This window comes from Rosa rugosa, chromosome 1 (genome assembly GCF_958449725.1).
Source record: "Rosa rugosa chromosome 1, drRosRugo1.1, whole genome shotgun sequence".
Taxonomy (NCBI): domain Eukaryota; kingdom Viridiplantae; phylum Streptophyta; class Magnoliopsida; order Rosales; family Rosaceae; genus Rosa; species Rosa rugosa.
The window spans coordinates 34,591,371-34,617,501 of NC_084820.1; the positions used below are offsets into that span (position 1 = coordinate 34,591,371).

General features: G+C 35.8%; 1 protein-coding gene across 1 annotated transcript; it reads right to left on the reverse strand.

The window, feature by feature from the left end:
- On the reverse strand, nt 1-25,774 carry LOC133724738 (ferredoxin-dependent glutamate synthase 1, chloroplastic/mitochondrial). Its single transcript, XM_062151567.1, has 33 exons — nt 25,344-25,774; nt 23,878-24,190; nt 21,801-22,243; nt 21,565-21,696; nt 20,808-20,906; nt 19,880-19,950; nt 19,430-19,526; nt 18,362-18,454; nt 16,559-16,704; nt 15,283-15,442; nt 14,316-14,426; nt 13,964-14,179; nt 13,133-13,290; nt 10,775-10,904; nt 10,196-10,254; nt 9,879-9,984; nt 8,480-8,576; nt 8,057-8,172; nt 7,691-7,888; nt 7,477-7,587; nt 6,898-7,137; nt 6,708-6,806; nt 5,895-5,990; nt 5,597-5,794; nt 5,109-5,183; nt 4,823-4,951; nt 4,635-4,733; nt 2,519-2,661; nt 2,321-2,414; nt 1,597-1,835; nt 1,425-1,503; nt 676-759; nt 1-507 (listed from the first exon to the last, which is right to left on the reverse strand). The coding sequence occupies exons 1-33, from the start codon at nt 25,605-25,607 to the stop codon at nt 346-348; spliced, it is 4,857 nt and encodes a 1,618-aa protein (XP_062007551.1). The 5' UTR covers nt 25,608-25,774; the 3' UTR covers nt 1-345.
- Nucleotides 25,775-26,131: the final 357 nt, after the last annotated feature.

A 26,131-nucleotide genomic window follows, 5' to 3' on the forward strand; every position in this document is an offset into this window, starting at 1 on the left:
TCAAAGTGAATTTCCTTTCATTGACAGAAATCAACTAAGGATGACAATCACACCATGCTTGAATTTTCAACATCAAGCTTTGTTTAGAAAAGAACATGATGAACAAGCTTGAATTTACAATTTAGGCCACAATCACTCACTATACAACTGCACTACACTGTCCCCCGGGGAATGGTGTTCCTCTTCTATTTTGGTGACCATCTCTGCTAAGGCCCTCTCCCAAATCCCAGTGTAATTAGCACAGGGTTTTCCAATATAACAATTACGTTTCTTCTATGATCTATACAGGGTGAGTTGGAGCTTTTAGGTTTTCTATCTGACTCAAAGCACTGTGATAACATTACTCTAAGCAGACTGCAAAGTCACTTCACCAGCAGCTGTTCTCACATAGTCTGCACACGCCTCTGGAGTGTCTTCTTCACTAGGGGGAACCAGCTGCCAGAACAGTGGCAAGTACTTGTCCCACTCTTTCAGAATAACAGAGCCCTTGCCACTTCCAGTTTTTTCCTTCAACAAGAAATCAGTGAAATAAGTAGAGTATTTGAGTATTGGAATTGTTGACGTGGACCTCACCGAAAATCAAGATTCTAAAATGGCAAAACGTGCAAGGCCGATAATCTTAGGGACTAGCGGGCATATGTTATAATCATAAAAGCATTAATTCGTTGCACTTACAACATGGGCTTCAATAAGGCTCTTTAGCTGCATCTGCCCCACAGGAGCATTGACTCTTTGGATCTTCACAATCTCCCTATTTACCTGTTCAGAGTTTTACAATATAATGTTAAACAGAGCTATGTAAATAAATTGGAATGCAAAAACAATAAACTATAAAAGTTATAATCATGGTATTGCACCATGCTATCATGAATTCTATGACACTGGACAATAGATGGAGTCAACAAGACAGTTTAGCATTTCCCATTTTACAGAAATTCATCATATCTGTAACTAGATTTCATTTCACAAATGATCCATTCGAAAAAATAACAACACACATAATGACGTTTGTATAAACTAAGGACATTCTAACTTTAGGAAAATCCATAACCAACCCAGATATTCTCTTTTCAACAAGTGAAAAAAAAAAAAAAAAAAAAATCAACAGCTAAATTTAAGAACCTGCCTAAACATAATTATCTTTTGAGATATGAGCTTTGTACATTTGTTATGGATAGAACAGTAATTTAGTTGGACTTCAAAGTAATATGTAACAGACAGATACACAATTAAGCTATCTAAAAATATGACGAAAAGTGCAAAGTCCTTAATCTTCAGCTGCATGGAGAAGAAATGAGCTACAGAAGACCCTTCATCAACCAAATGGATGCACATTTTATGTCGTATATAGATTTCAAATAATAACAAAGAATAGGATGTTAAGCAGGACAGTATGAGGGATAAAAAAAAGTATGAAAGAAGACCTTGGGGATGAAAGAATCGTCCTCATCAAGAAAGTATGCCAGACCTCCAGTCATTCCAGCAGCAACATTTCTACCCACTCTGTCAATTCAAACGTAGGAGTACCTTAAGAATTAACTCTTTACTTTCATATTTTTGTGTCACTATAAAGATGCTATGTAAAGAGATGCTCACTTTCCAAGTACAACTACACAGCCACCAGTCATGTATTCACAACAGTGGTCTCCAGCGCCTTCAACCACTGCTTGCGCAAGAGAGTTTCTTACAGCAAATCGCTCTCCGGCTTTCCCTCTAACAAAGATTTGACCCCCAGTTGCACCATACAAGCAGGTATTCCCTACAATAGTTGCATCCTCAGGGCAAAATCCCGTATTCTCTGCCGGAGTGACAACCAATTCTCCCCCCGAAATACTCTAGCAAAAAATCATTTTGCATGTATCAGACTGTTGCAAGTAAAACTCATTGAATCATGCAATAACTGCTCGAACATAGAACAAGAACACCAGTTGGCAAAACTGATTCATCTTATGCAGTAGCTGCTCAAATATAGCACTTGAGAAAATGGGTGGCCAGTAGAGTTAGAAATAAAACCAAGCGAACTTGAATATTAAATATCTAAAGATTAAAACTTATACAATAGAAGAAAATAAATGGTTCCGAAGACATAAATGGTTCCGAAGACAATGCAGACAATTCAACAAATCTTGTTGAACAATAGACTAGCAAGACACAAAGTGATAAACAGCTGCTAGGCCAATAGTGTCCTGTTAACACCAAAAACTCCAGTAGTTGCTGGATTTATAGCTGAAATTTTTTAACTGACTGAACTAATAGATAATCAAGTTTCTAGCTTAGCTGAACCTCAAATAGATCTAAAGATTTCACTATAGAAAGATACCTTTCCCACATAATCATTTGCCTCTCCAACAAGTCGAATATTCATCCCAGGAGTCAAGAAGCAACCAAATGATTGCCCAGCGCTCCCTGTAAAGCTGAAAGCAATGAAGACAAATGAATTAGCTCGCATCCAAATGAACAGATATGCCGGGCAGATACTGATGATATTTCTATATGTAATGACAAAGCCACATCTTACGTTATGTTCAGCTGCCCAGCAAAACCAGTGTCACCGTACTTTTTGGCAACCACCCCTGCTATACGCCCACAAACAGCACGATCCACATTGTATATCTTTACAGTCTTCTGAACCACTTTTTCATTCTCAATTGCATCTGATATCTGTACAATAACATACAAAATTTCCTCTAATTTTGGCTAATTTTGGCTACACATTGTTATTGATAGAAAATGCTAAAATTGCGGAGCTAATAATTCCTTTCTGTACTTAGTCTAAGAGATAATAGCCTTCAGCTTTAACAAATGGTCCAGCACCTATCTTGGAGGGTGGTGCGCTGAAGATTTCTAATCTGAAGAGTGCCATCCTTTGCACAATGTGGTACCTCAGCCAGGGATGTTTCGAGGGCCCTCTTTACCAGGTCAAATAACTTGTTTTTATCTTTATTGCAAAAATCTTTCCAAGAGTTGTACTTCTAAAAGCTAATATCCGTTTTCTTTCTGTTCTTTTGTGATTTCAGATTTTACATGTAGTAGATTGTAACTTTTTGTGACAGTTAACTACAACAAAGATGCCATGTTGGAAACTACCAAGTGTGGGGGATATAGTTCTCCCACGCCATAAACATAACAAACATATCTGTTGACCGGTTACGGTTACGGTTACGGTTACTCCTATATTTACACTGCTCTCATGACATATGCAGTGCAGCGATGTCGTCCGACATCAAGTCACATGGGTACCTTTAATTTTAGATGCGTCTACGCGTCTTGCTATCCTTTATTATTTTCCTACTTTATAAATGCGTTTGTGCATCTTGTTATGCTTTATTGTTTTTCTTTCGATGCTTTTGCATCGCTCCATGTACTTTTCAATTTCACTTAATATAGTTTGTCGTCTTTCCCTTCAAAAAAAAAAACAAACATATCTGTTGTAGATTTCTTCTCCAATTTTGCCTTCCACAAAATACTAGATTCTATTCTCTAGAATCTTCTGTAACCAATAGTTAATACATGAAGCTCCTACTAGTATATAGTTATCCTAATCAGAGACTATCATCAATACATATATCAAATGAGCCATACTGTGAGTTCATAGAAACTCAATGCAAAATATGAAAATAACACATGGGCAACACCAGCACATGCCATCACAAATATAAAGAAAATAGGAGCTGATAGTTTAAGTTGTGGATTAGTTTCTCGATAATTTGGTTCTTCTTGGGCTTTTCCTCTCAATATATCGTTGGAAATTTATAGGGTCTAATTTCTATATTTAAAATAAAATAAAATAAAAAAATAATGCTATTAACTTCAGAAATTCAATGCATACTAAATCTCATAAATAATCCTAGATATTTCTATATTTAAAATAAAATAAAATAAAAAAATAATGCTATTACCTTCAGAAATTCAATGCATACTAAATCTCATAAATAATGCTAGATAAATGCACAAATGTCTAGGAAAACAATAACAATAGATTGAGGCTAGTGTTACAAAACTATAGCCTTAAAACAAGGTTGCCCTCACAGGTATTCAAGGTTTGTTTGGCAAGTGTCTCCCAGAAAATGTTGATAAGCAAGAAACAGCGATCCAGAAACTGTTTGAACTTTCTCTCAAAAGACTCTTAATCTCCAAGTATGAAATGCACTATCAAACTAGAAAAAACTAGGCATGAAATTACTGGGAATCTATATTTGAATGCAATAAAGGTATTTCTATCAATAAGAGAGAATCCACCTGCTAGGAAAAGTTGTAATTCAGAAAAGCCAAGCATGAAACATTTCATATGTTACCAACCTTTCAAACACATTCCAACAGGTATAACCCTTCCAATATTCCATTCACTAAAATAAAAGATTCAATTTTATTTTTAAACTTCTAACATATATACCCATGCACATAAGCGATGGATATGCATGTAAATTATAATAGCAATCTGTGGTTGGGAACTATGCTCCATTAGATCAAATAAAAAATTTTGTTTTTCTTCAATAAATAGGGCAATGGAACATTTACTACTTCTACCATCCACGTAAACCTATATTAAAATCCCATCCTATCATAGTGCTCACAAAGCTTTTTGTTTAGAGAAGCAGAAACAAGAGATTGATTAGAAAGATAGCAAGTGTTACCTCTGGATCTCCAAGTAAAATATCATCCAGAACAGGACCGTTAGTATGAACATCCTGATTCCTGATCATGGTACTGCTCCATTTTGGCAACCCGACATTCTGGAATCAAAAGGAGAAGTTATACCAAAAGGAAAAAACATGGTTAAGAATATTAAATGCAAAGAGTAGGAAATTATTCAACCACATACTGATAGAATATAACCGAGATCAAGATGCTGTGTTTTCATTAGAGATATATCTCGTGGTCTAAACAAATCTGTCCGTCCAATTATATCGTCTAACTTCTCATATCCCAACTGTGCCAACATGCCTCTTACCTGGGAAAGATAATAATTAGGAAGAGGAACATATGCATCAACCTTGACAGGTTTAACCATATGGATGTTTTAAAAGTGCAATTATACACTAAAGAAAAAATTAAATTGAACAGGAAAGCACTAATCCTAAATTAAAAAAGTAAATAAAAGTTATTACCTCTTCGGCAACATACAAAAAAAAGTTGACTAGATCACCAGGCACGCCAGGAAATCGAGCACGCAGTTCCTCTCTCTAAAATAGGGAAATGGAATAACAAATGCAAACCCCATCTCCATTAGAAAGAAAGAAAGATGGTATAATAAAAGACAAAATGAAAAATACACAACATATTCCCAATGATGTAGGACGAGATTGATTTGGTCTTCTTAATATTTTGCCACTTATTTCTTTTTTATATTCCTTGTTGAAACTGACTAGAATCTCGTCCTACATCACCCAAGATCAGAACTTATCACATAATGTGGCTGCTGATGTGTTGCTTGCCATGTTTCTCCCTCACATGCACACCCACCCTGTGCATTTGTCTCGTATAGCACGAAACTAAATGGCAAGCCACATGGCATGCCATGTCATGCAATAGAGCAAGCTTGTAAGAATTCTGGAACAGTATCATTTACTCTCATCAAAATAAGTAGTCCTGATACCTGGCTGGCTACACCAACAGGACAATTATTCGTATGGCAAATGCGGGCCATAACACAACCTGTAGCAATCATTGCCACAGACCCAAACCCGTACTCATCAGCACCCATAGTTGCAGCCATTAGAACATCAACTCCGCTTTTAAAGCCACCATCAACTCTAAGAATGACTCGTTCTCTAAGTCCATTTTCTATGAGTGTCTGTAAAAATTCGAATACCAAATAATTAGATCATGATCAAAAAGCATCAATCACAGAGCAGTCATCAATTTAGTTCTCATATTTAGTTTCATTGAATCACCTGGTGTGTTTCTGTGAGTCCTAGTTCCCAGGGCCCACCAGCATGCTTAATGGAACTTATAGGACTGGCCCCAGTTCCACCATCATGCCCTGATATCTGCACAGTATAAAGAGTTTTTTTTTTTGTCTCAGAAAAAAGAGAAAATGATCAATAGAGTTGTCTCCCTCAGTGCCTTTCCCATCTGATGATAAAGCAACTATGCAAGTACTTTTACAATTTAGAAATTAATGCAAGTGGTGTTTTCAAGCAAGTACTCGAACAAGCTGTTGATTCGATGCCATAGTTTCTTATTAAGGAGAAAATGAACAAATACTGGTGGTCAAACCAAGTTCATTAAGAGGAAAAAGAAACTTACAAAATTAAAGAGGAACCAAGCAAGCCACAAAAGACAAAGACAACTCTCCGATCTAAATTAATAGGGAAAAAGGAACTGTGGCCCAAACCTTCTTAATCTATCGGTTTATAGGGATCAAACTGAAAATGCATTGTTACAGTAATGGTAGTAATACAACTAATTTACACCGTGGTTAGAGAATGTAGAAAATACAAGGGAAGGGTTTTTTTTTTTCTCTTTCTGTCCTCATTTCAAGAAGAAAAACCGATGATGTTTGGAAAACAAAACTACAAAAGTAGTCAATATATGATGGCTTTAGGTACATTTTGCATAAGTTTTACCATAAAGCCATTAATAGATGCAGAAAGAGCATAAGGATGTTGAGGTAAGTACATATGAGATAAAGATATTTTGTTTTTTTTATTTTATCTAAAGAGCAACACACTCCGTACAAAAAGATAAAAGTCCCTGAGAAGTACCTGTATGATATCAGCATTACCCTTTGCGACCCCAGAAGCAACAGTGCCAATTCCAGCTTCAGCCACAAGTTTCACTGACACCTTAGCTTTAGGGTTCACCTATTTATTCAGCAGAAATTGGTATCTTATCAGAAATCTTTCAACATCTAAATAAGAAATTAAACCCAACCAATTTGCATGATACAATTACCTGATGAAGGTCATAGATCAATTGGGCAAGATCCTCTATAGAATAAATGTCATGGTGTGGGGGTGGAGATATAAGTGGAACCCCAGGTTTCGAGTTTCTCAACCTTGCAATGTATGCACTAACTTTTTTACCAGGCAGTTGGCCACCTTCACCAGGCTTCGCCCCTTGTGCAATTTTGATTTCCAGCTGATCGGCATTGACCAAGAAGGTTGGAGTGACTCCAAAACGTCCTGAAGCAACCTGAAGTTGTTTGAAATAATTATAGGAAATGTAAGAAAATGATGCCTTTTGTGATGATAGCTCATAGGAAATGCATGATCAACTGTTTCACTAACCATTATCTAGGCAATGCACACCCTAATAAGATTGAAAGATGAGATGCACACCCTAAAAGATTGAAAGATGTCCACTTTCAGTTTCATTTTTTAATATTTCCCGTCTATTGAAATAAGGTAGAAATGGTGATTTGCCTATACTGCCATGAAGTAATGCTATATATAGATGCTGCCATAATGAATTGCTTAACTGATGCATTATGGGATCTCTATTTATTTCAGAGTTAAGTTTCAAAAGGGTGACCTGCTTGATAGCACTTGTAGCAGTATCTCCATTTTGAAGACCTTTTAGATGTGGAAGGGTCGGTGAATACCCATCAACAACATCTGCAAGTGGTTTCCAGCGAATAGGATCCTGAAGAATGATTACACATTGAAACAATGAACCGCTAGTCCAAAACAACATAATAAAAGACAACTGTGCACAATAATTTGCATGTAAACGCTAGACGATTTACCTCACCACCTTCTCCAGAATTGGACTTTCCACCTATTCTATTCATTGCAATGGCTATAGCCTCATGAGTTTCTCTGGAAATAGCTCCAAGTGACATACCACCAGTGCAGAATCGTTGAACAATGGATACAGCAGGTTCAACCTTTCCCACAGGGATTGGAGCACGATCGCTTTTGAACTCAATGAGATCGCGAAGAACCTAACATCAAATAACAATGTATAGTCAATATCAAATGATAGTCCAATGCTGAAAAGTTTCATGCTATCTTGAGTTGTAGCCTTCATCTTCTAGCTAGCATTTTCAGAGGACATCTTGTCTCGTGTTGTTCTTTTATTAAAAGTAAGTTTTTTAACAAAAAGTACTCACATTAACGGGCCGGTTAGCTAAATGCTGCTGATAAACAGAAAAGGCACTTTCATTCTTCTGTCGAACAGCTTTGTGTAGCAATTTCGACATCTCTGGGTTGTTTCCATGATACTCCCCTTAAAATAAAGAAATAACAAGTAGCCTTTAGTGCTTTTGAGGCTGATAAAAATTTGATCTAACAAAATTACTTGCATGTAACTAGTTCTCGAGTTTATATATGCTGGTATATACTTTTCTGAGATCTTACTAATTTGCATTTAACAATACCAAAGATGACATATTATTAGCTAGAAGTTGCAATGCTTTCTGAAAACTCAACCAGTTTAACCACCCAACTTTTCAAATAATTGACTAAGAGAAGTCAGGACACAATGTTGAAGGTAACAGCACTTGAAGAAATAAACACATAAACATAACAGTTACCTCCTGGTCTGAATTGTATAAATCCAAAATTTTCCAGTCGTTTAGCTGTATCCTCAGAGAAAGCCTTCACCCAGAAGGACAAAGTTTCCCTCGCCAGCTATAGAACAAAAAAAAAGATGCAAAATGTAAAATCACTGGATACGTGAGTAAGAAGAGTACGATAATTTGAAGACAATATTGTTGTGACAGTCTTCCCATAATATCCTAAGATTGGCTGCACAGTTGTATTCAGTAACCATGCACTCTTAATGTTCATCTGGATCAAATGGAATACCAATCCTTGTCAATTTTGTAAATCAGAAGTGTGTTATGGTGTTACCAATTGAACTGTATACTAGAAGCAGTATGCATCTCACTGTCTACAAAATTATTTAGATGACGAGAACATAACCCCTAACAAGAGATGAACGTATAGCTGTAAATAGGTCTCCTGGTTCTTGAGATCAAAATAAATGACTGGATATAAACACAGCATTAAAAATGCAATCCTAGAGCTATGTCTTTTTCATGCTTAAATGGAAAAATGTCTCCCCGAAACTTTCTTTCTGTAACATGTTTTCCCTATTCTTGTATTGCCAGTGTCGCCCCTCTCCTCCCAATCCTGAGTTTGCATCCAATATCCATAAGTGATGTCGGCCAAATGCGGGACATTTACTAATGTGGACGCTAATTATATGCTTTAGTGCAATTTAAAATGTTGAAAGAAAAAATAAATAAATAAACAAGATTCACCTGAAACCAATATAGCACAGCCTAATTGTCAATCACATTATGGAGCCATTAAATCCCAAACCCATTTTGAATTGGAGAAGGATACTATAACAACAAATGAAATAACTTTTATTACACACAGACCCCACTCCAATATTCAAAGCCTCATCAATTTGGTTTTGATACGGGGAGTTCAAAGTGTAACTATAGAGGCAGTGGTGTTGGAAAAGGTTTGTGACTTCATTTTAATTTTGATTTTTGCCATAATAGTGAGTGAGTGGGTGCCACACATGCACCTACATAGGCAACCTCACGTATATGGAAGTATGGATGGTATCCAAAGGATTTGACAGTGGAACATGGGGATTTAGGGTCATTTAAGAAATAAAATTTCACTGAATTGCCAGCTTGTTGGATGTAATTTTGGTATTTAAGCCTGTTTACAACTTGAATGTTCTTTCAGTTTCCTTGTTCCATTATATAATCATTTAACCCAACTAAAGTAAATATCAAGATTTGCCAATGAGTAACGACTGTGATACGAACTAAATTTGTCCAACACAAGTATTGACAATTTACAGAACAATACATGTACAGTGTTTATGTACAGTAGTACAAAATTCTTATCTATACAAATGCATGCACGATCTTATCATAGTAACCATATTTTGTTTTCTATGATTCTTACCTCATCAAAAGTTAATCCACCAATACTTGATATACTCCCACAAAATGCAAGATCAACAACCTCCTTCCCCAATCCATAAATCTCAAAAATCTGTGCACCGCAATAACTATAGACAGGAAAGAGGTATTACAGGATTTGAGAAATAACCAATAACGCTGACGATGAAACATATAGTAAAACAACTGACGACAAGTTCAAGATGACAGAACAAAAACAAACTACAATTAAAGGGAAAAAACCAAAAAAATAAAAATAAAACTGATTTCATACCATACAAAGAAGACAACACAATTGAAAATAGTTTATCATAATTTTACCTTGAAAGCAACGAGATCCCCATTTTGGAAAGAATTTTAAGAAGACCAGCCGTAACAGCCTGACATAGTAAGAAAGAACCAGTTTATCAGTTTAAAATATCTACATATGCAAAAAACTAGCAATTAATAGTCATCTTGATATAAGTAAGTTCAGAAAACAAGAAAGAGGTTGGCTAAGTTCATATATTGCATTTTCTACAAGAGCATTATGATCATCAATTTACTTATGAGCTGTGGCTCAGCTATTGAATCATGTGCAGCATGTAGAACAAGACAGAAACATAATAAGATAAAAAGTAAAAAATTAAAACTATTTCCAACATAATTTGCATAAAAAATTGACCAAAATATGGGTTTGCAGAAGTTATTGGAAACGTTTTTGCATAAACTCAAAAACTTGGGAAATTAATATGTGAACAAGAAAAGTTACAATAAAATAGAATTACCATCACCTGTGATGCTGCTTTAGCAAAGTAACAATCAAACTATACAAAGAATTGGCTTCACTTGAATAAAAATTATATATAAAAAGAGAAGTGCACTTTTCACACAATTTACTTCAAGTACAATTGTACTGACCTTGCAGAAGTTCTTTTGAGCCTGTTCAATCGTTACAGTAGGCATCTTCCCATTCCGCATTAGATTTACTGTTTTATTACTCAGACGCCACTGCCGACATGTCTCCAATGCCAAGTATGGACACACAGCACTGAGAAAATCATCAAAATGTGTGATGTACAGGCAATGAACTTAACATATGGAAGAAGTGACAACAAGACGAGCAAAACAAAAGCTTTCTTTGAAAAGAAACGGTAATATTTAAGTATTAAACAAAACAATGTAGTAATAGTAGAGAAGAAATCTACAGCATAAAGTAGATGACAAGAGCAAGAAAATCTTACAATGATATAAAATATACACACCCTTTAAGAATGTAGAAATCCTACACAGCTAAGCTTTTCATGAAATGTGTTATCAAATGAAAAAGTTTGGATAACTTGGAAAGAAAAGAGATATTTTGTGGACTGTGTGGGTGGAGAGGAATACAAGCATATGATAATGTGAAGGGCAAGGAGGTGGATCATTTATGGGAAAGGGTTTGTTCTTCGGTTCCATTTGGGCAGCTGCATCTTTAGAATTTAATGATTACTCTTTGCCTGCTATCTGTTAGATTGGGGTGATTTAACCCCAGTCCTCTGTCTTCATATGCATCATATACTCAAAAAGATGTTTCGAGTTGCTGAGCATTCGTTCAAAGCTTACGGAAAAGGACAAAAAGCTCAAAGATTGTGGAGCTGTTTGTTGATAGCAGTTTTTAAAGTTACTTGGATCAAGAGTAGTATATTTTTTTTTTTCCCTGACTCTTGGGTTAGGGATCAGTTTAAATGATCGGTCAGGTTTATGGTCTTCCATTACTGCAGATTTGGGGTTTGGGGGAGGGTTTTTTTATGACTACTTTGCGGGATCTGCTAGCTCCTTCTTCGGTTGTTCCTTTCTTTGGATGTTTTTTTTTTTTTTTATCCCAGAAGAAACAGAACTAAGCACAGTACAGTAGAGGACAAGAAATCCTCAAACTAAGAAATGAGAATCAGAAATCCAGAAAAAAAAGGCTTCAAGTGACTTAATCAAGTCATAGCAGCTTCCCAATCTAGCATTAAGGCTGGCTGATAGGGAATAATTTCCTAACTCTAAGGTCACTGAAGCCCGTTGCGCAGACCAGAAGCTCACTCAATCCCAAAGTTTTTCCACACACAGACCAGGAAAATCATCAAAAGTCCTCCTATTTTGCTCCTGCCAATTTACCCAAAAGACAGCCAACATTCTGCATCTCCATATAATTTTAGCCTTTTACCCCTTCTGAAACACTTAAAACGAACACTTAATAACTCACAGCACCCACTTGGATTAACCCAACTTAAACTAGAGTCACTGACAAATCTCCACCAAATTTGAATTGAAAAAGGACTAGTTGCACGTTCTTTCTTTGGATGTGAACAGTTGAACACCCACTAGTTGTATTTTTCTTCAAGTTCTTGAAATTTCATTTCTACTAGGAAAATAAAATCTTCAGTTCACCTCTAACACCAAAACTCTGCCCTGCTGTTTCTTCGTACCAATTTTACCACTAGGACAATTTAAGGTATTCAAATCCAGTACTTACTGGAGTCAAAATAATTCCTAAAATTTTGAATCCATCATAAAGTTAACCTCTAAAAACATATAAAACAAACTTAAAAGTGAACATCAACAAGAGATCAATGTACTGAAAATGTTTGCATACTATGATAATCAACACATATACTCACCCAAGGTTAATAAAAGAGAGTGAACAAATGCATTTTTGATGGAGAGCTAATGAAAAAATGCAGGCACCTAGTCTATCTTATGTTGAGCTGTATTTGTCAATGTTTTGCAAAGGTCTGTTTTATAGTAAATCCATTATAACTAAATTGTTCCTTTTGTTTTTTAATGAAAGTATCATTTCTGATTAAAAAAAAACAAGTAAATCCTTGTTTCATATAACTTTTAGAATATGGAAGAGTTGCAGATACGATGCTGGAAACACTCCCTACAATTAGAACTGGTGCACAGTTATTTGGTACAAACTTTTCATATAATGCAAAGATGTAATGTGAACCAAATAATAGAGAAAAAGTATTAAAGTAGAGAAAATAGGACTAAGAAAATTTTGCATAGGACTAAGAAAATTTTGGCAAAGATCTGTAATCTCAATTAAATGACAAAGACGAGAGTTCAGATAAATTGGTATCACATGCCTAATAAAAATACTCACATAACATTGCTGTCAAATCACTATATGATTATGGATTCCAACTTCCAACGAAAAACTATATATGTCCATTGACCCAGACACCAAAACAAGCATAGGAACATCACAGAAGTCATTCACAAAGATTTCACTGAAGGAGAACTGACCTTGCACCATATCCAATCAAACAGGCAAATTGATGAGTGCTAAAGCACTGAGCAGTATCCACTATTATAGAAGCTGACATTCTCAACCCATTTTGAATAAGATGCTGATGAACAGCACCAACAGCAAGAAGGATTGGAATTGCAGGATGAGTTGCTTCCTGAAGTAAAAGGGTAATCATCGCAGAATCATTAAAAGCTTTAATATCTATAGAGAGCAATGCCAATCTGATGAAGAAAAAAAGCTAATCACATAAAGAAATCATATTTATTTAGTAAAATCTGCACACATGAGCAACCTATTCTAGCTCACCACATTTTAGAAAATAGAGAGTCATATGTTTTGTCCCTTGGTTGCACATTCAGAGAAAGACTTCCCATATTACAACAAGGTCTTACTCGCTTAAAACTATAAATAAAAAATAAATAATAATAAAAATAATAATAATAATAATAAATTAAAAAATTCAAATGAAAAACAAAACAAACGAAAAAAAAAAAATAGAAATAGAGAGAGGAAAAAGGAACAGAACAGAGTGCCGCAAAAGAAAAGTAAAAAATTACAAAAAAGGCTTTAATGCAATCATCTTTCAGGAAAGTCTAAGATATATGCTCCTATATGAACATATTATCAATCATAAAATGAATTTACTCTCATTGTACAGGATATATCATACAAAAGTTGAATAAAGAACTAAAGAACAAGTTGAAACATATTATCAATCATAAAATGAATTTACTCTCATTGTACAGGATAGATCGTGCAAAAGTTGAATAAAGAACTAAAGAACAAGTTTTGCATTAGTATACAGTGAACCTAAATTGGATCCTCACCAACTCATCAGACCGGTCAGACAGAACAAGCAATTGGCAACCATTTTGAACAGCATCATCAGCAGCTTCACAAAGCTTATACAGCGTTTTTTCCAAGGAACCATCGACCCCTTTATGAATATCAAAAAATGTAGGTAAAACTTGGGGTTTTAGCTGAGCATCCTTAAGCAATGACTCAAGTTCTCCTTCATTGAGCACAGGACTTGACAAGATAACCTGGTCCAAAACATAATAAATAAATTTACTTTGCTAGATCTACATCCAAAAAATAAAGAGGGAAGTTTTCGCAATAATCACTTCAACAATATTATGGTTGCAATCAAAGTATAACTAAGGAAAGAGCTTAACAAACCTGCGATGCATTTTCAGGTCCAACCTCCAAAATATTTCGTCGCTCTCCAATGTTGACTTCAAGAGACATAACTAACCCTTCTCTTAGAGGATCAATGGCTGGATTTGTAACCTGCAACGAACAAATTATACACGACTTTATTAGATCATAACACCAAACAGAATCAAAGTCGTTAGATATGTCTTGGGATGCAATATACAAGATGGTACTAATCCAGTGTGCACTTGAGTAGTATATTATAATAATTATGTTGATTTACCATGATTTTCAAACTCAAGTTATTAGGATGTGGGTTCATGCTATAAATAAAAGGGGCCTAACATGTGTAGTCATAGAACTAAACAGAAACCCAAGCTAGCATATCTATTTAGGTTACTATTGCTCCTGAAAACACAAAAATTGCTAGGAGATGTCAGCCAAAATTATTTTTGTGTCCAAATGCTACCAAAATAGTTCTCCAAGGTTAGCAAGAGGACATATTGAACAGAACAGACATAGTAACTGCATCCAGATTAGTGTATTCTTATCCCTAAACAGACAGAGGCGCTTTGAAAATGTTAAAACGGAAAAGAAGAAGGGAATACAATACAATGCTAAAGTAGAGAAACCTAATGAAGCTAAGTACCAAACCTACCGCTAAAAATATAAATCCTAATCTGATTTAGAAGTCCTACTCTGTTTAATTTTAATAATTTAATATGAAACTATGTGCATTTCTTTAACAGTAATTATTATTTACAACCACCACACTTATGAAAGACTGATTCTGTTCTACTCATTCGAGAAGCTATTCTAAGTATCTATATAACCAAATTAAACTCAAAGATGTTTGTTTAGATCAATGATAAGAAAGTTTATATATAGAATAAAAAAGACTGCTCAGATTAAAAAGGCAGTTATTGTCAGCAGAGGTAAGATTGGCAGCCAGCTTCCAGACTCAATTACATATGTAAACAAATTAACAAACCTGCGCAAACCGTTGCTTGAAATAGTCATATAGCATATGTGGTCTCTGAGATAAAATCGCCAATGGAATATCATCACCCATGCAAAATGTAGGCTCCTTCCCCTGTGAAGCCATTGTCTCGATAACCATTTGGACATCCTCACTCGAGTAACCAAATGCCCTGCTCCCATGAAGTACAAAATATATAAGCCAACTCAAGAAAATGATTATTTAACCGTTACAAAGTAAAATCTTGGCCATCACAAAACACTGGACATGACAGTCAAATAGACCTAGTGAAATCAAGCAACCCAGTAGCATCAACAGGATACAATAGATAGAAATTAATTTTCCATTTTCATAATGCAATATTATCTACAAAGTTTTCACTCTCTACTTTCCAAAATGTAATTTTGTTTACTAAGCTTTTGTTCTTACCAGATCCTGCAAACTAAACCTTAAAATTTTCTCAGAGGTTCCAGTGCCCAAATGTGACATTATATATGCAAGTATTACTTTTCCTGTGGAAATAGATCAGACTTATTACATGCTCAGAATTTGTGTTCCAATAGATGATAAAGCAGTTCCAAACCATGACAAAAGGTGAACTCAACAAAGCTAAAGTGATTGTATTTTCCTGTATGTATTGTTTCTTGCACATATGTGCAAAACAAAGAGATTAAGTACATTTACAGACCCCATTATCTTGATTCAACAATTATAGTAAAAGAAACCCCACAAAACGAGAACATTTACTTCTACAGTTAGAGAAATTGTGCTCTTCTGGTCCATAGCACAAAATAAGGAATTAGAAAAACACATCAAACCTTTCAGTAACCTGACCCTAAAGAGGCAGTGTGGTCTTTCTGAGGCCAAGTGTCATTTCTATACAATGTCCAAAGAAACGTCTGTGCTCATGGTTTATGTTTGGGTGCCATTTTTGGTAAATCCCCAAAGAAAACACCCTTATCAAGACTCAATACAGAAACCGTAACCTACAGCTACCTGGCAAATATAGAAAAAAAACAAAAAAATAAAAACTAGACTTGGAAATCCACCAGAGCACAGGGGCCACAAGGCCAGCACCAGCACTCCTCTACACAGCTGCACCTCTATGCACCTTTAAAGAAATAAAAGATCTTTTCTTTCTATCCAGAGAACCCAAATAACAGCCAACGCACGGAAGTTTATTCTCATTTTATCATTGTAATCACCAATTCTACCTTAGTTAGTTTTGCTATGGTAGAATGTCAGAAACTATGGATCACTGTTGCCTTTTTTTAAATAGAAGACTCACTGTTGCCGTCTCAGTATTGCATCATTGTCCGCGATTGTGGATGAAAGGAAGTTCACAGCCTTTAAGGTCCGCATGTTTTCCTGCACCCACTTTCCATATGGATTTGACAAAGCCACTCGCTTCTTAACTTCTGTGTTCTCATAAACCTGCAATTTGAAAGCTTAAGAATTTAAATTAGCTCTAAAGCAGCCAATCCTAGATAATGAGTTCTACAGCTGAAAATAAGAGAATGTTTGATAAAAATATATTTTGGAAGAAAGCTGAGAAGAGCAAATATCTTCAACCTGTGTATTCTCATGACCAAGAATATGAAACACTCAGATTGAAACACAAGCATTATGCAATTCCAAATCCAGTTCTCACTCCCTATTTCTTATTATGAACACATGCATTGACATTGTACATTTGAAAGAAATGATAGGAATAGCTAAACCGTTTCAGTCAAGGACTTCTAGAGTTGAAAATGTAAATGATTCATTATAAGAGAAACAATTTTATTTCTTTTCAAGGAACAGTACAATTGTGGATAAGCAATCCACATCAAAAGAAAACGAAACAACCCAAATACATTAGACTAAAAACAAACCAAACAAAACTCACTCCACCACAGCTAGCAAATTGAAAATTTTACTTGAGACAGAAACCCTCAGTAGCATCTGCAGAAAAACAAGCCCAGAAAGCAGCCCAAAATTTGACTCTTGATCCAAAGCTCCTCCATAACAACCACTAGAAAATCTCAAAGATACTCCTACTAAACTCCATCAATACAACAACAAACACCTCTACAGAGTACCCTTCCCCAAAGCCTTGAACTGAATGCTCAATAATTCCAAGCACTAAAGCATTCTTTTGTATCCGCAATCTCCTCCCCTACTTTATTAAAGTACGCACAGGTGTATGGAAGACCAGACATAAAGCATTTTCTTTTGTACCCCATTGCAAGTATTGACACTGACTCACGCAAGCCACCAAAAGCCTGGGGTGCCTTCAAATTCCAAATCTGGAAAGCAGGCAGTAAAAGAAAATGGCAGGTGCTTTCCCATTACACCAAGTATGACCACCACTGACCAGGTCTATCCCTCATTACATTCCTAATTCCCTTCTCTGCATCAAAACCACTTAATTCTCTCCAACAGGTGCTACATCAATGCACCACCTGCAACACACATCACCCCCCAACCAGTTGTCCTCTTGAAGTCTAGTCCTCTGCCCATTACCCATCACAAACTCGCAACAACATACAAAAGATGCCCATTCCACATAGCATCTGATGCCAACAGAGATTTCCACAACCATTTTATGATTTTACCTAAAGTCTGCTGCGCCTTTTATTTCAGGTGTTGGATCACCTACTAACTCCTGCTGGCTCCAATGCCTCATAAGCATCTAGTGGCACTTGTAAATGATCAGAATGAAAAGTTCTGATATTCTTAAAGTACCCAACTCTAAATAATTGAATGTCTACTGTATTTTCTCCCCAAAAAAAAACAAAATTATCAATGACTCGCAGTTTGAAAACAATTCTCTAGGAAAAATATTCCCAAACTTTAGAAGTATACAAATAGGCAAGTTCAATTTATTTCTGGATTTTATTGACTCACAGTTTCTTCACAACCAAAATCCACCTAATAACAGCAGCAAGATAAATCAAAATATAGTCGTGCAAACTTGATCTATAAATAAACCCTAAGTTATTAGTTACTTTGTACTACCATCCTCGCAAACATATCCAAGCAACAATAATATAGACGAAACATACAACAGGAAAAAAGAAAAAATAAATAAATAAAGTGTTTTACAAACCTGACCACTTAGTAAGTCAACAGATATCATCATTCCAGGACCTAGACGACCTTTCATTGTAACTTTTGAATCATCCACTGGAAGAACCCCAACCTGGACAAGATAAAGAACATACCATGTTTAATCACATCCAACATATTATGCAACAGCAGTGGAACCTAAAATCTCTTTTGTTATGTATAACTGGAGAAAGAAACCAACTAGCGGTTTATTCAAATGCTTTTCAGAGCCTGGATGTGCTTCTTTAGACATCCGTTTGTTGCTATCATACAATCCATGATTATATTTTGGCTTGCTCCAACCTAGTATGTTTTTTTTCTTTTTGGTCAAGTAGCTAAACAATTTGCTGTGGAAGGTTTTTCACATCTTTCTTTGCCACGTTTTCTATTGTTTCTTCATTAGGTACCTCAGGGTTCTTTTCATTTGTCTTATGTTATTTCCATGCCCAGACTTGCACCCGCACAACTAAGATATGATTTGGCTCTATACCAGTTGATGTAAGATAAAAAGAATCTAATCACACTCATGTGTCAAAAAATAAAATCTAGTCCCAACCATCAGAAGCAACAATGAACAAAGCAGCAAATAAATCAAACAATAGCCAAGAAAAAACAAAACCTCCTAAGAGATAGGGCATTTCCAATGGAGCTTAGACTGTTTTTTGTATCTAAGGAAAACACAGATACCCAGGGCAACACCAAAATCTAGCTTTGTTCCAAAACAAATCCACCAACTCATCATCATTAAGTTCAAATGAAATTGTTACTTTCCGTACTTCTTCAGATTCTGAACTCACTATCCGACTTCTACTATTAGTGACTGCCTTTAGAAATCATTAATGACCAGGAACAGTAAACAGTATTACCAATTATCTGTCCTTCTCTTTTTTGGATAGGGAAAAAAAATTCAATAAAAATTAACAAATATATCACTCTCCAGGCTAAAGTTAATCTCAATCCAGTGGCATACTGGCACGAGCCAATTTTGTGCTCACCCAAAAGCTAGTAATTCATCTAACACTTTAAAAAGGTTCAAGCAAATAGAATAACTAAAAAACACCAAACGAACCTCAGATGCGACATAAACAACGTTATCAGATGTCCGCCAATATCTAGCAGGCCGAAGTCCATTACGATCAAGACATGCCCCAACTGTTTTTCCATCACTGTACCACATAATTTATATTAGCAACAAACAGAAGAAAGCTGTATAGTCCAAAATAAATAAATAAATAAACTATAATAAATAAATAAAAGTGACTTCCTGCACAGAAATCAAGTCTGTTGCATTATAAATTATTAAAGCAAGGCTTAACGTTTCTGATGCGGAATTTGCAAGCATCTCTTAAGCCAAATGCACAATTTTGAACAATTCAAAGAAATTCAACTATAGGGTAAATCAGATTGATCAAAGAGATACGTACCTGTGCCACAACTACTAGTTTAGAGATACGCGAAAATAAAAATTGAGTTGATGTTTTTATTGCCTTTACTATGGAGAGTTGACTTTAAGCTTTACCTGAATAACAATAAAGCAGGTCCATCCCAAGCCTCCATCTGACCCTTGTAATAATCATAAAAATCAACCACCTAAAAGAAAATAAATAGAGTTCAGTAGAGACACAGTATGTTCAAAATGTGGGATAACTATTCTAAATACAAGAATTCTGGTCAAGATCTAGATGTTGAGAGTGAAAAATATTTTCCTGTTTCTGTATTCTCAAATTCTGCTACTCATTAAAATCCTAAAATAACGACATTTATCAGCTAAACAAAGCAAATAGAGAAAATCAAAATATCTTTTATGAATATCTAACTGCACTACCAAACAAAAAATGATGTGTTAAACAAAGGAAAAAAAAAAAACATGTAATATGACTACATCACTTCCATAGAATCTCACGAGTTAACAGTGAAAACTAAGAAAACTAATACAACCATATGCTTTATTCATAATGAAGGCTTTCTAAAGTAAACAGACATAAGAATGCGTAGACTGGGGAATTAAAAGGATACTTCTAAAACTAAACAGACCTTAAGACACAAAGGACATCTGGGTAGTATTTTGAGACATAGTCACTATTTACAGCTCAGCATGTAGCTCCCCAGTTTTATGCTCAGCTCATAACCTGGGAGCTGGACCTAAATTCTGAGCCATGAATGAGATTCGGAAAAAAAATAAATAAATAAATGAATAAAAGATGTAAAATTCAACCCTGGGGAGATGTAACTGTCTCAATTGCATGTAACTGTGACACAAATCAAATTGAAACTAAAAGCTGGGGGGTGATCAGAAAAACCAAAGACATTTAGGGTGCTACGAATAAATGCTGCCCGAACACACAAGAGCTATGCATCAGGAAAAGGGAGACAAACTATGGTAGTACAATACAAGTACAACACCATTTATACTTTAAACAGAATGGTGAAGCATCATCTTAGTGTACCTCTGGATAGTTAATCATCAGAGTTGGATGATTTTTGTATCCCTCAGGGACAAGAATCATCAGAGCCTCCTCAGCAGTCCGGCCACTTCTTAGTAAGAACTACAAACAGAAGGAAAAAAATAATAAATAAAACAAAGTAAACGGAATATTTTAATTTAAAAGCAATTATTTAACTATAAAAAATAATGATGGTCCATTTATTAATAACCGAGACAATGTAGGAGCATCAATAGGAATGAGAGATTGTCAGTGTCCAGAAATAAAGGCATGGTTGTCAAAGATAGCAACAAAAAACAAAAGGTTCCAAGCATGGCTCATTTTAAATGTCTCTAATTAGAGTTCGAAACAACTAGAATTTAGTTTCATCTTCCATCATCAAACAAATATGAACAATTAAAATTGGCAAAGAGATACTACAACAAATTATCACACTCATAATGCTCGAATTTCCGTAAACATAAACCACCAAGTTGCATTTATATGTAATTCAAGCAATACCAAAATAAGCATCAAGAAAGCTATAAGTAATACAGCATTGGTTGTGAAAGCAAGGTTTGTAATGCAATGGAAATACTGGACCCACTTCAAAAAAATAAAATTTAAAAAAAAAAAATACATAGGAAGCCAACTTAAAAGTCGTTTACGAGTTAGTTATTAGTTTTAATTTTTTACTGATTTATTTCCAATGAATCATTATATAAACAGAACTCTTTGAATTTATTATAATCGATAATCAGCTATATTGCTTATCTCATACTTCAGCCGCACTGTCAAGATTCGCAGAGTCTGAACCCTTTGGATTGCCATATGGACGAAGTTCATTTTCACGATCATGCCATACAGGTGACTTCAGTGAGGCTTCACGTGATTGCATCCAGTTCAAGTTCCCCTGAAATAGAAATGTGGTGTCATCTTAAAAAGAGGTAAGTGCAACTCATAGAACCAATTTAAACCCTAAAATCTCAAATGACTTTTCAAGTTATAAATACAAACCTGTATGGTGTTGATCTCTCCGTTGTGACCAAGTAACCTCATTGGTTGTGCAAGGGGCCATCTAGGAGTGGTATTTGTGCTATACCTTCGATGATAGATGGCAAAAGCGGATTTATAAAGGTCACTTTGGAGGTCAGAATAAAATAAACCAAGAACTTCTGAGCGTAGCATTCCTTTGTAAACTATTGTTTGATTGGACAAAGAACAGAAATAAAGATCACTGCCCCAACTTTCTGAGCTTGCTGCTCTTTCGATTAACTTCCGGCATATGTACAGTTCTCGCTCAATGTTGTCAACTTTTTCCTCTTTAACAACTTTGACGAATACCTGTTGTATGCTGGGCATTGTTTCTTTTGCATAGAAACCAACTATAGCTGTATTCACTGGAACAGGTCTCCACCCAAGCACTTCAAGACCCTCTTGTTTAAAAATATTCACAATAGCTAAAGAAAGAAACAGAAACAAAACAAAACAAAATAATATTACGGTCAAACCACATACTATATTGAAACAAACTTTTGCTCACTCACAACTGACAAACTGAAGCAATGGATAAACAGACAGATAGTCAAAAAGTGAAGGTAGACAAGGTAGAGAGTAGAATGAAACAATAGATGGGGACAAGAGGTCCACATTCCACGAAGAGAAAGGGATTCGAAAAAAATTAGGAGAACAATAAACTTAACCCAATAAATAAGAACTCAAATCTTATAAAATAAATATTTCTTAATGTAATTGACAAAGATTTCCGTTAAGCATTGAAAACCCTTTTTTGTCTCACATCCTATAGTTTTGCTGCTCTTAATACATCGATCAATATTGGTCATTCGATTAATGCAAAAAATTATGGAGCAAAAATAAAAAAAAAAGAAACAGGTCTTGAAATAGAATTTTTGAAAACTACCATCAAGCCTCAAGTCAGTTTTGAGAACAAACTACTCAATGTGGTAGAATAAACTGTAGGTTAGGACTGTTTCTTTATTTCTTACCCCTCTTGCTAGAAAAAAAAAAAATTTCTTTCTTTTCCTTTTTTTTTTCTGGAAAGGAACATATGTATTGATCACAGAGAACGATACAATAAAAGTGGACAGACACCACAAAGCTAATCACATGCAATTAGCAAGTTGCAGACAAACCAACCTAATAATGTTTGTAACGTTAGACTACAGCTGCCTTCCAGACTAATAGAACATAAGATAGGTTAGAGTCTTTGAAGTGTACCCCTCTTACTAAAACATGAGCACAAACGTTTGTTTTAGTGTCTACTACAGCAAGCAAAACAATCTGGAAAGAGATCACAGATCACACATCATGCTTACTCAACGTGAGGCCAGAGAGCAGATAAAAAATTCTGTCAAGACGGCTGAATTAGCCATCTTTAAAGCCGATAAATTACCAAACACACTAATTACTGTATACACAAAAAGGACTGGAACATACTGACAACACTATGAAGGACAGGTTGTTGAATTTGGAAGGTTGGTGTGACCGTTTAAGTGCCAATCTTTACCTGGATGGGGGGATTCATGAGAAGCTTAATACTATACAATCCAAGGAAGTCCTTACACGTGCTTATCCCCACTTTAAGTGCTTCATTAAGAGGGGACAGTGCTTCACATTCTAGCAGTTGTTGGTTCTTGTTGGTGAAAAGTTCTTCAATTTAGAGGTAACTACTCTTTTTTAAGAAACATAAGATTTTTTTATGAAGAAAGAGAAACTGGATTTTGTTCTGGATAGAATTAACTTTTAGCTTCTCTTTGGAAATCTTTTTTTATTAAACATTCTAGAGATAATTCCTGTTTCATCTTGATTGAGGGTTGGGGTGGTTGACTTGAGTTGCTTTGTATTTTGGGTATTCTCTTCACATACAATAATAAAGATCTTATGACAAATAATAAATAACCACATAATATGGACAAATCAGAAATCAGATTATTGTTTGAGATTCCTTTACTTATACTAACTATCAGATAAAAAATTGTCAGGACAGGTGCACAATTCATGCAAAATCGAATAAGATCATTCACCGTTAAAACAAAAGGAAGTTATTGTAAATAATGTAATTGATAGCAATCACCTTTTTTGGCTTCTTTCATAAGGTTGTCCTCTTTGGGGAGGAAAATCATTCCAACACCAGTGTGTAACTTGTCAAACGATGCAATCCCTTGCTTGTCAGCCCAATTGTTAAATAGATCCCATGGGATTGAACTCATCAATCCTGAACCATCACCAGAGTCATTATCTGCTCCACAGCCTCCACGATGTTCCATGCAGCCAAGAGCTGTAAGAGCATCCTTAACAATGCCATGAGATGCTTTGTTGTCCAGATTGGCAATGAATCCAACTCCGCAAGCTCCTCTTTCTGATATTATATCTTTCAGGTCCGCAACCTGTTGAACATGGAATCAGATTTCTACAGATAACTGATTGAAAATACAACTCATTCAAATGCATGACAAGTAAACCTTAAACCAAAAATGGAAAAAAAAAAATAATAATAATAATAAAGAAGAAGGCAATAGAAACTGCAAGTTTCTGACAAACTTTCATGAAAGACAGTTATAATGCATTTCTCATATGTGTGAAAGTAATTTTTCATAATTCTTCTGAGTTTTGTATGAAACAAAAAAAAATGAATAATTATACTGAAACTCATCCATATTTTGTGAACACACTAAGAAATTTCAAATCTACGAGCAGTCCAGATTTTAGGAAAACACTAAGAAATAACAGGTAATGGATAAGAAGTCCATAAAAGACACAAACAAGATCACCAAAGCCCAATGGTGGAAACATAGTTGAAGTAAAGGTGAACCATGCCTCAGCAATCCAAGATTCTACAATTCCTTTGCCACACGTGATATTGTGTCTCTAACAAATGCTACTCTTATTTTGTATCTTTCAAGAAACACAGTACAGGGAACAAGGTGTCCCCTGATCTACCAGGCAACCTGGTTTACAAATCGAAACAGTAACAATCAGCACTGATCATTTCACCTATAGTTTTAGATTGGAAAGCAGTTGTAACTCAGGGGTCTTTCTTTGTCTAAGCAGGTTTCACAAAGTTGAGACCTCAGGTTTGTTGCTCTAACTCAGGTAGCTTCTATATTTTTGTCGACTCCTTCTCTGCTTTAACTTAATCAAATAAGGCTGTTTCTCTGGACTAAACTCCTTTCTTCCTCTCCATCCAAAATGTCCCAGCTCAACCCCTTCTCCAAAGAGCTAAGGCGACCCGACAGCATAAAAATAAATAGTTCACACACTTGGCTCCTACTAAGAACTAAAGCAATCCTGTATCTGAAATGACTCCTCATTTCTTGGCGGCTTTAAAAAACAATCTAAGCATGAGGAGGTGAGCAAGTGTTGTATTATTAGTCCTGTTGTTGGCCTATGACATTCCTATTTCCTACACAGGTGATAGAATAGTTTTGCGCTCTATGAGCAAAGTTAGAAGCAGTTGTGCATTTAAGATAGATAAGTAGAGAGCCAAAGGAAGAGTGGCTTAGAGACGAAGTGATTAAAACGGCGTCGTAGCAGAAATACCTGAGGTTTGGAAGTCGTAGTAGGAGGAGGAGGAGGAGGAGTTGAGTGATCGGTAGAGGAGGGTCCAAGGTCGAGCACGGCTTTGGAAACGAATTGAGGGAAGCTTGTCCGTAGAGGCTGGGATGCTCCGTTGAATTTACGGCGAGTCCTCTTTGATTTGCAGTAGCCGACAAAATCGACGAGAAAGAGTCCTTTCATCGGGGAGCGGCCATTGGAGGAGTGAAGCAGCTGAGGAACAGGAGCCAGTGACTGCAACGCCGCCATTGGAGGAGTGAAGCAGCTGAGAGGGAGAGAGTGAGAGAGAGAGAGAGAGAGAGAGAGGCGTTTGTGGAGAATGTGGAAATGTGGTGAGGATTGAGTTTGTGTGAGAGAGAGAGAGATAAAAAGAGATGAGAGAGAGGTTCGGAACCAACCACCCGCCCCACCTCTCGCGTCTACTTCTTCGTCTTCGTCTTCGTCTTCTTCCTTATTCGCTTTCTTTTTTTATTTCTTTTCTTATCCCCTGTCTCGCGCCTCACCCTACTCTCTTGTTACCGCCCCTTCATCTCCCTCCATCTCCGTTCTCGACTCTTTGGAAACGCGAATTCCATTCGCCCACTCTTCACGCTTTCGTTGGTCAAACAGAATCTGTTACGTACGTATCTCTGACAATTTTAAAATAGGGGTCGTGACCACTTACCCAATTTTAACCAAAAAATTGCCCACTTGCTCCACTAAGAGTTTTTTGACCCCATTTACCCAATCTAACTTCTACTGACATAATTACCCTCCTTTTAATCTCTCTCTCT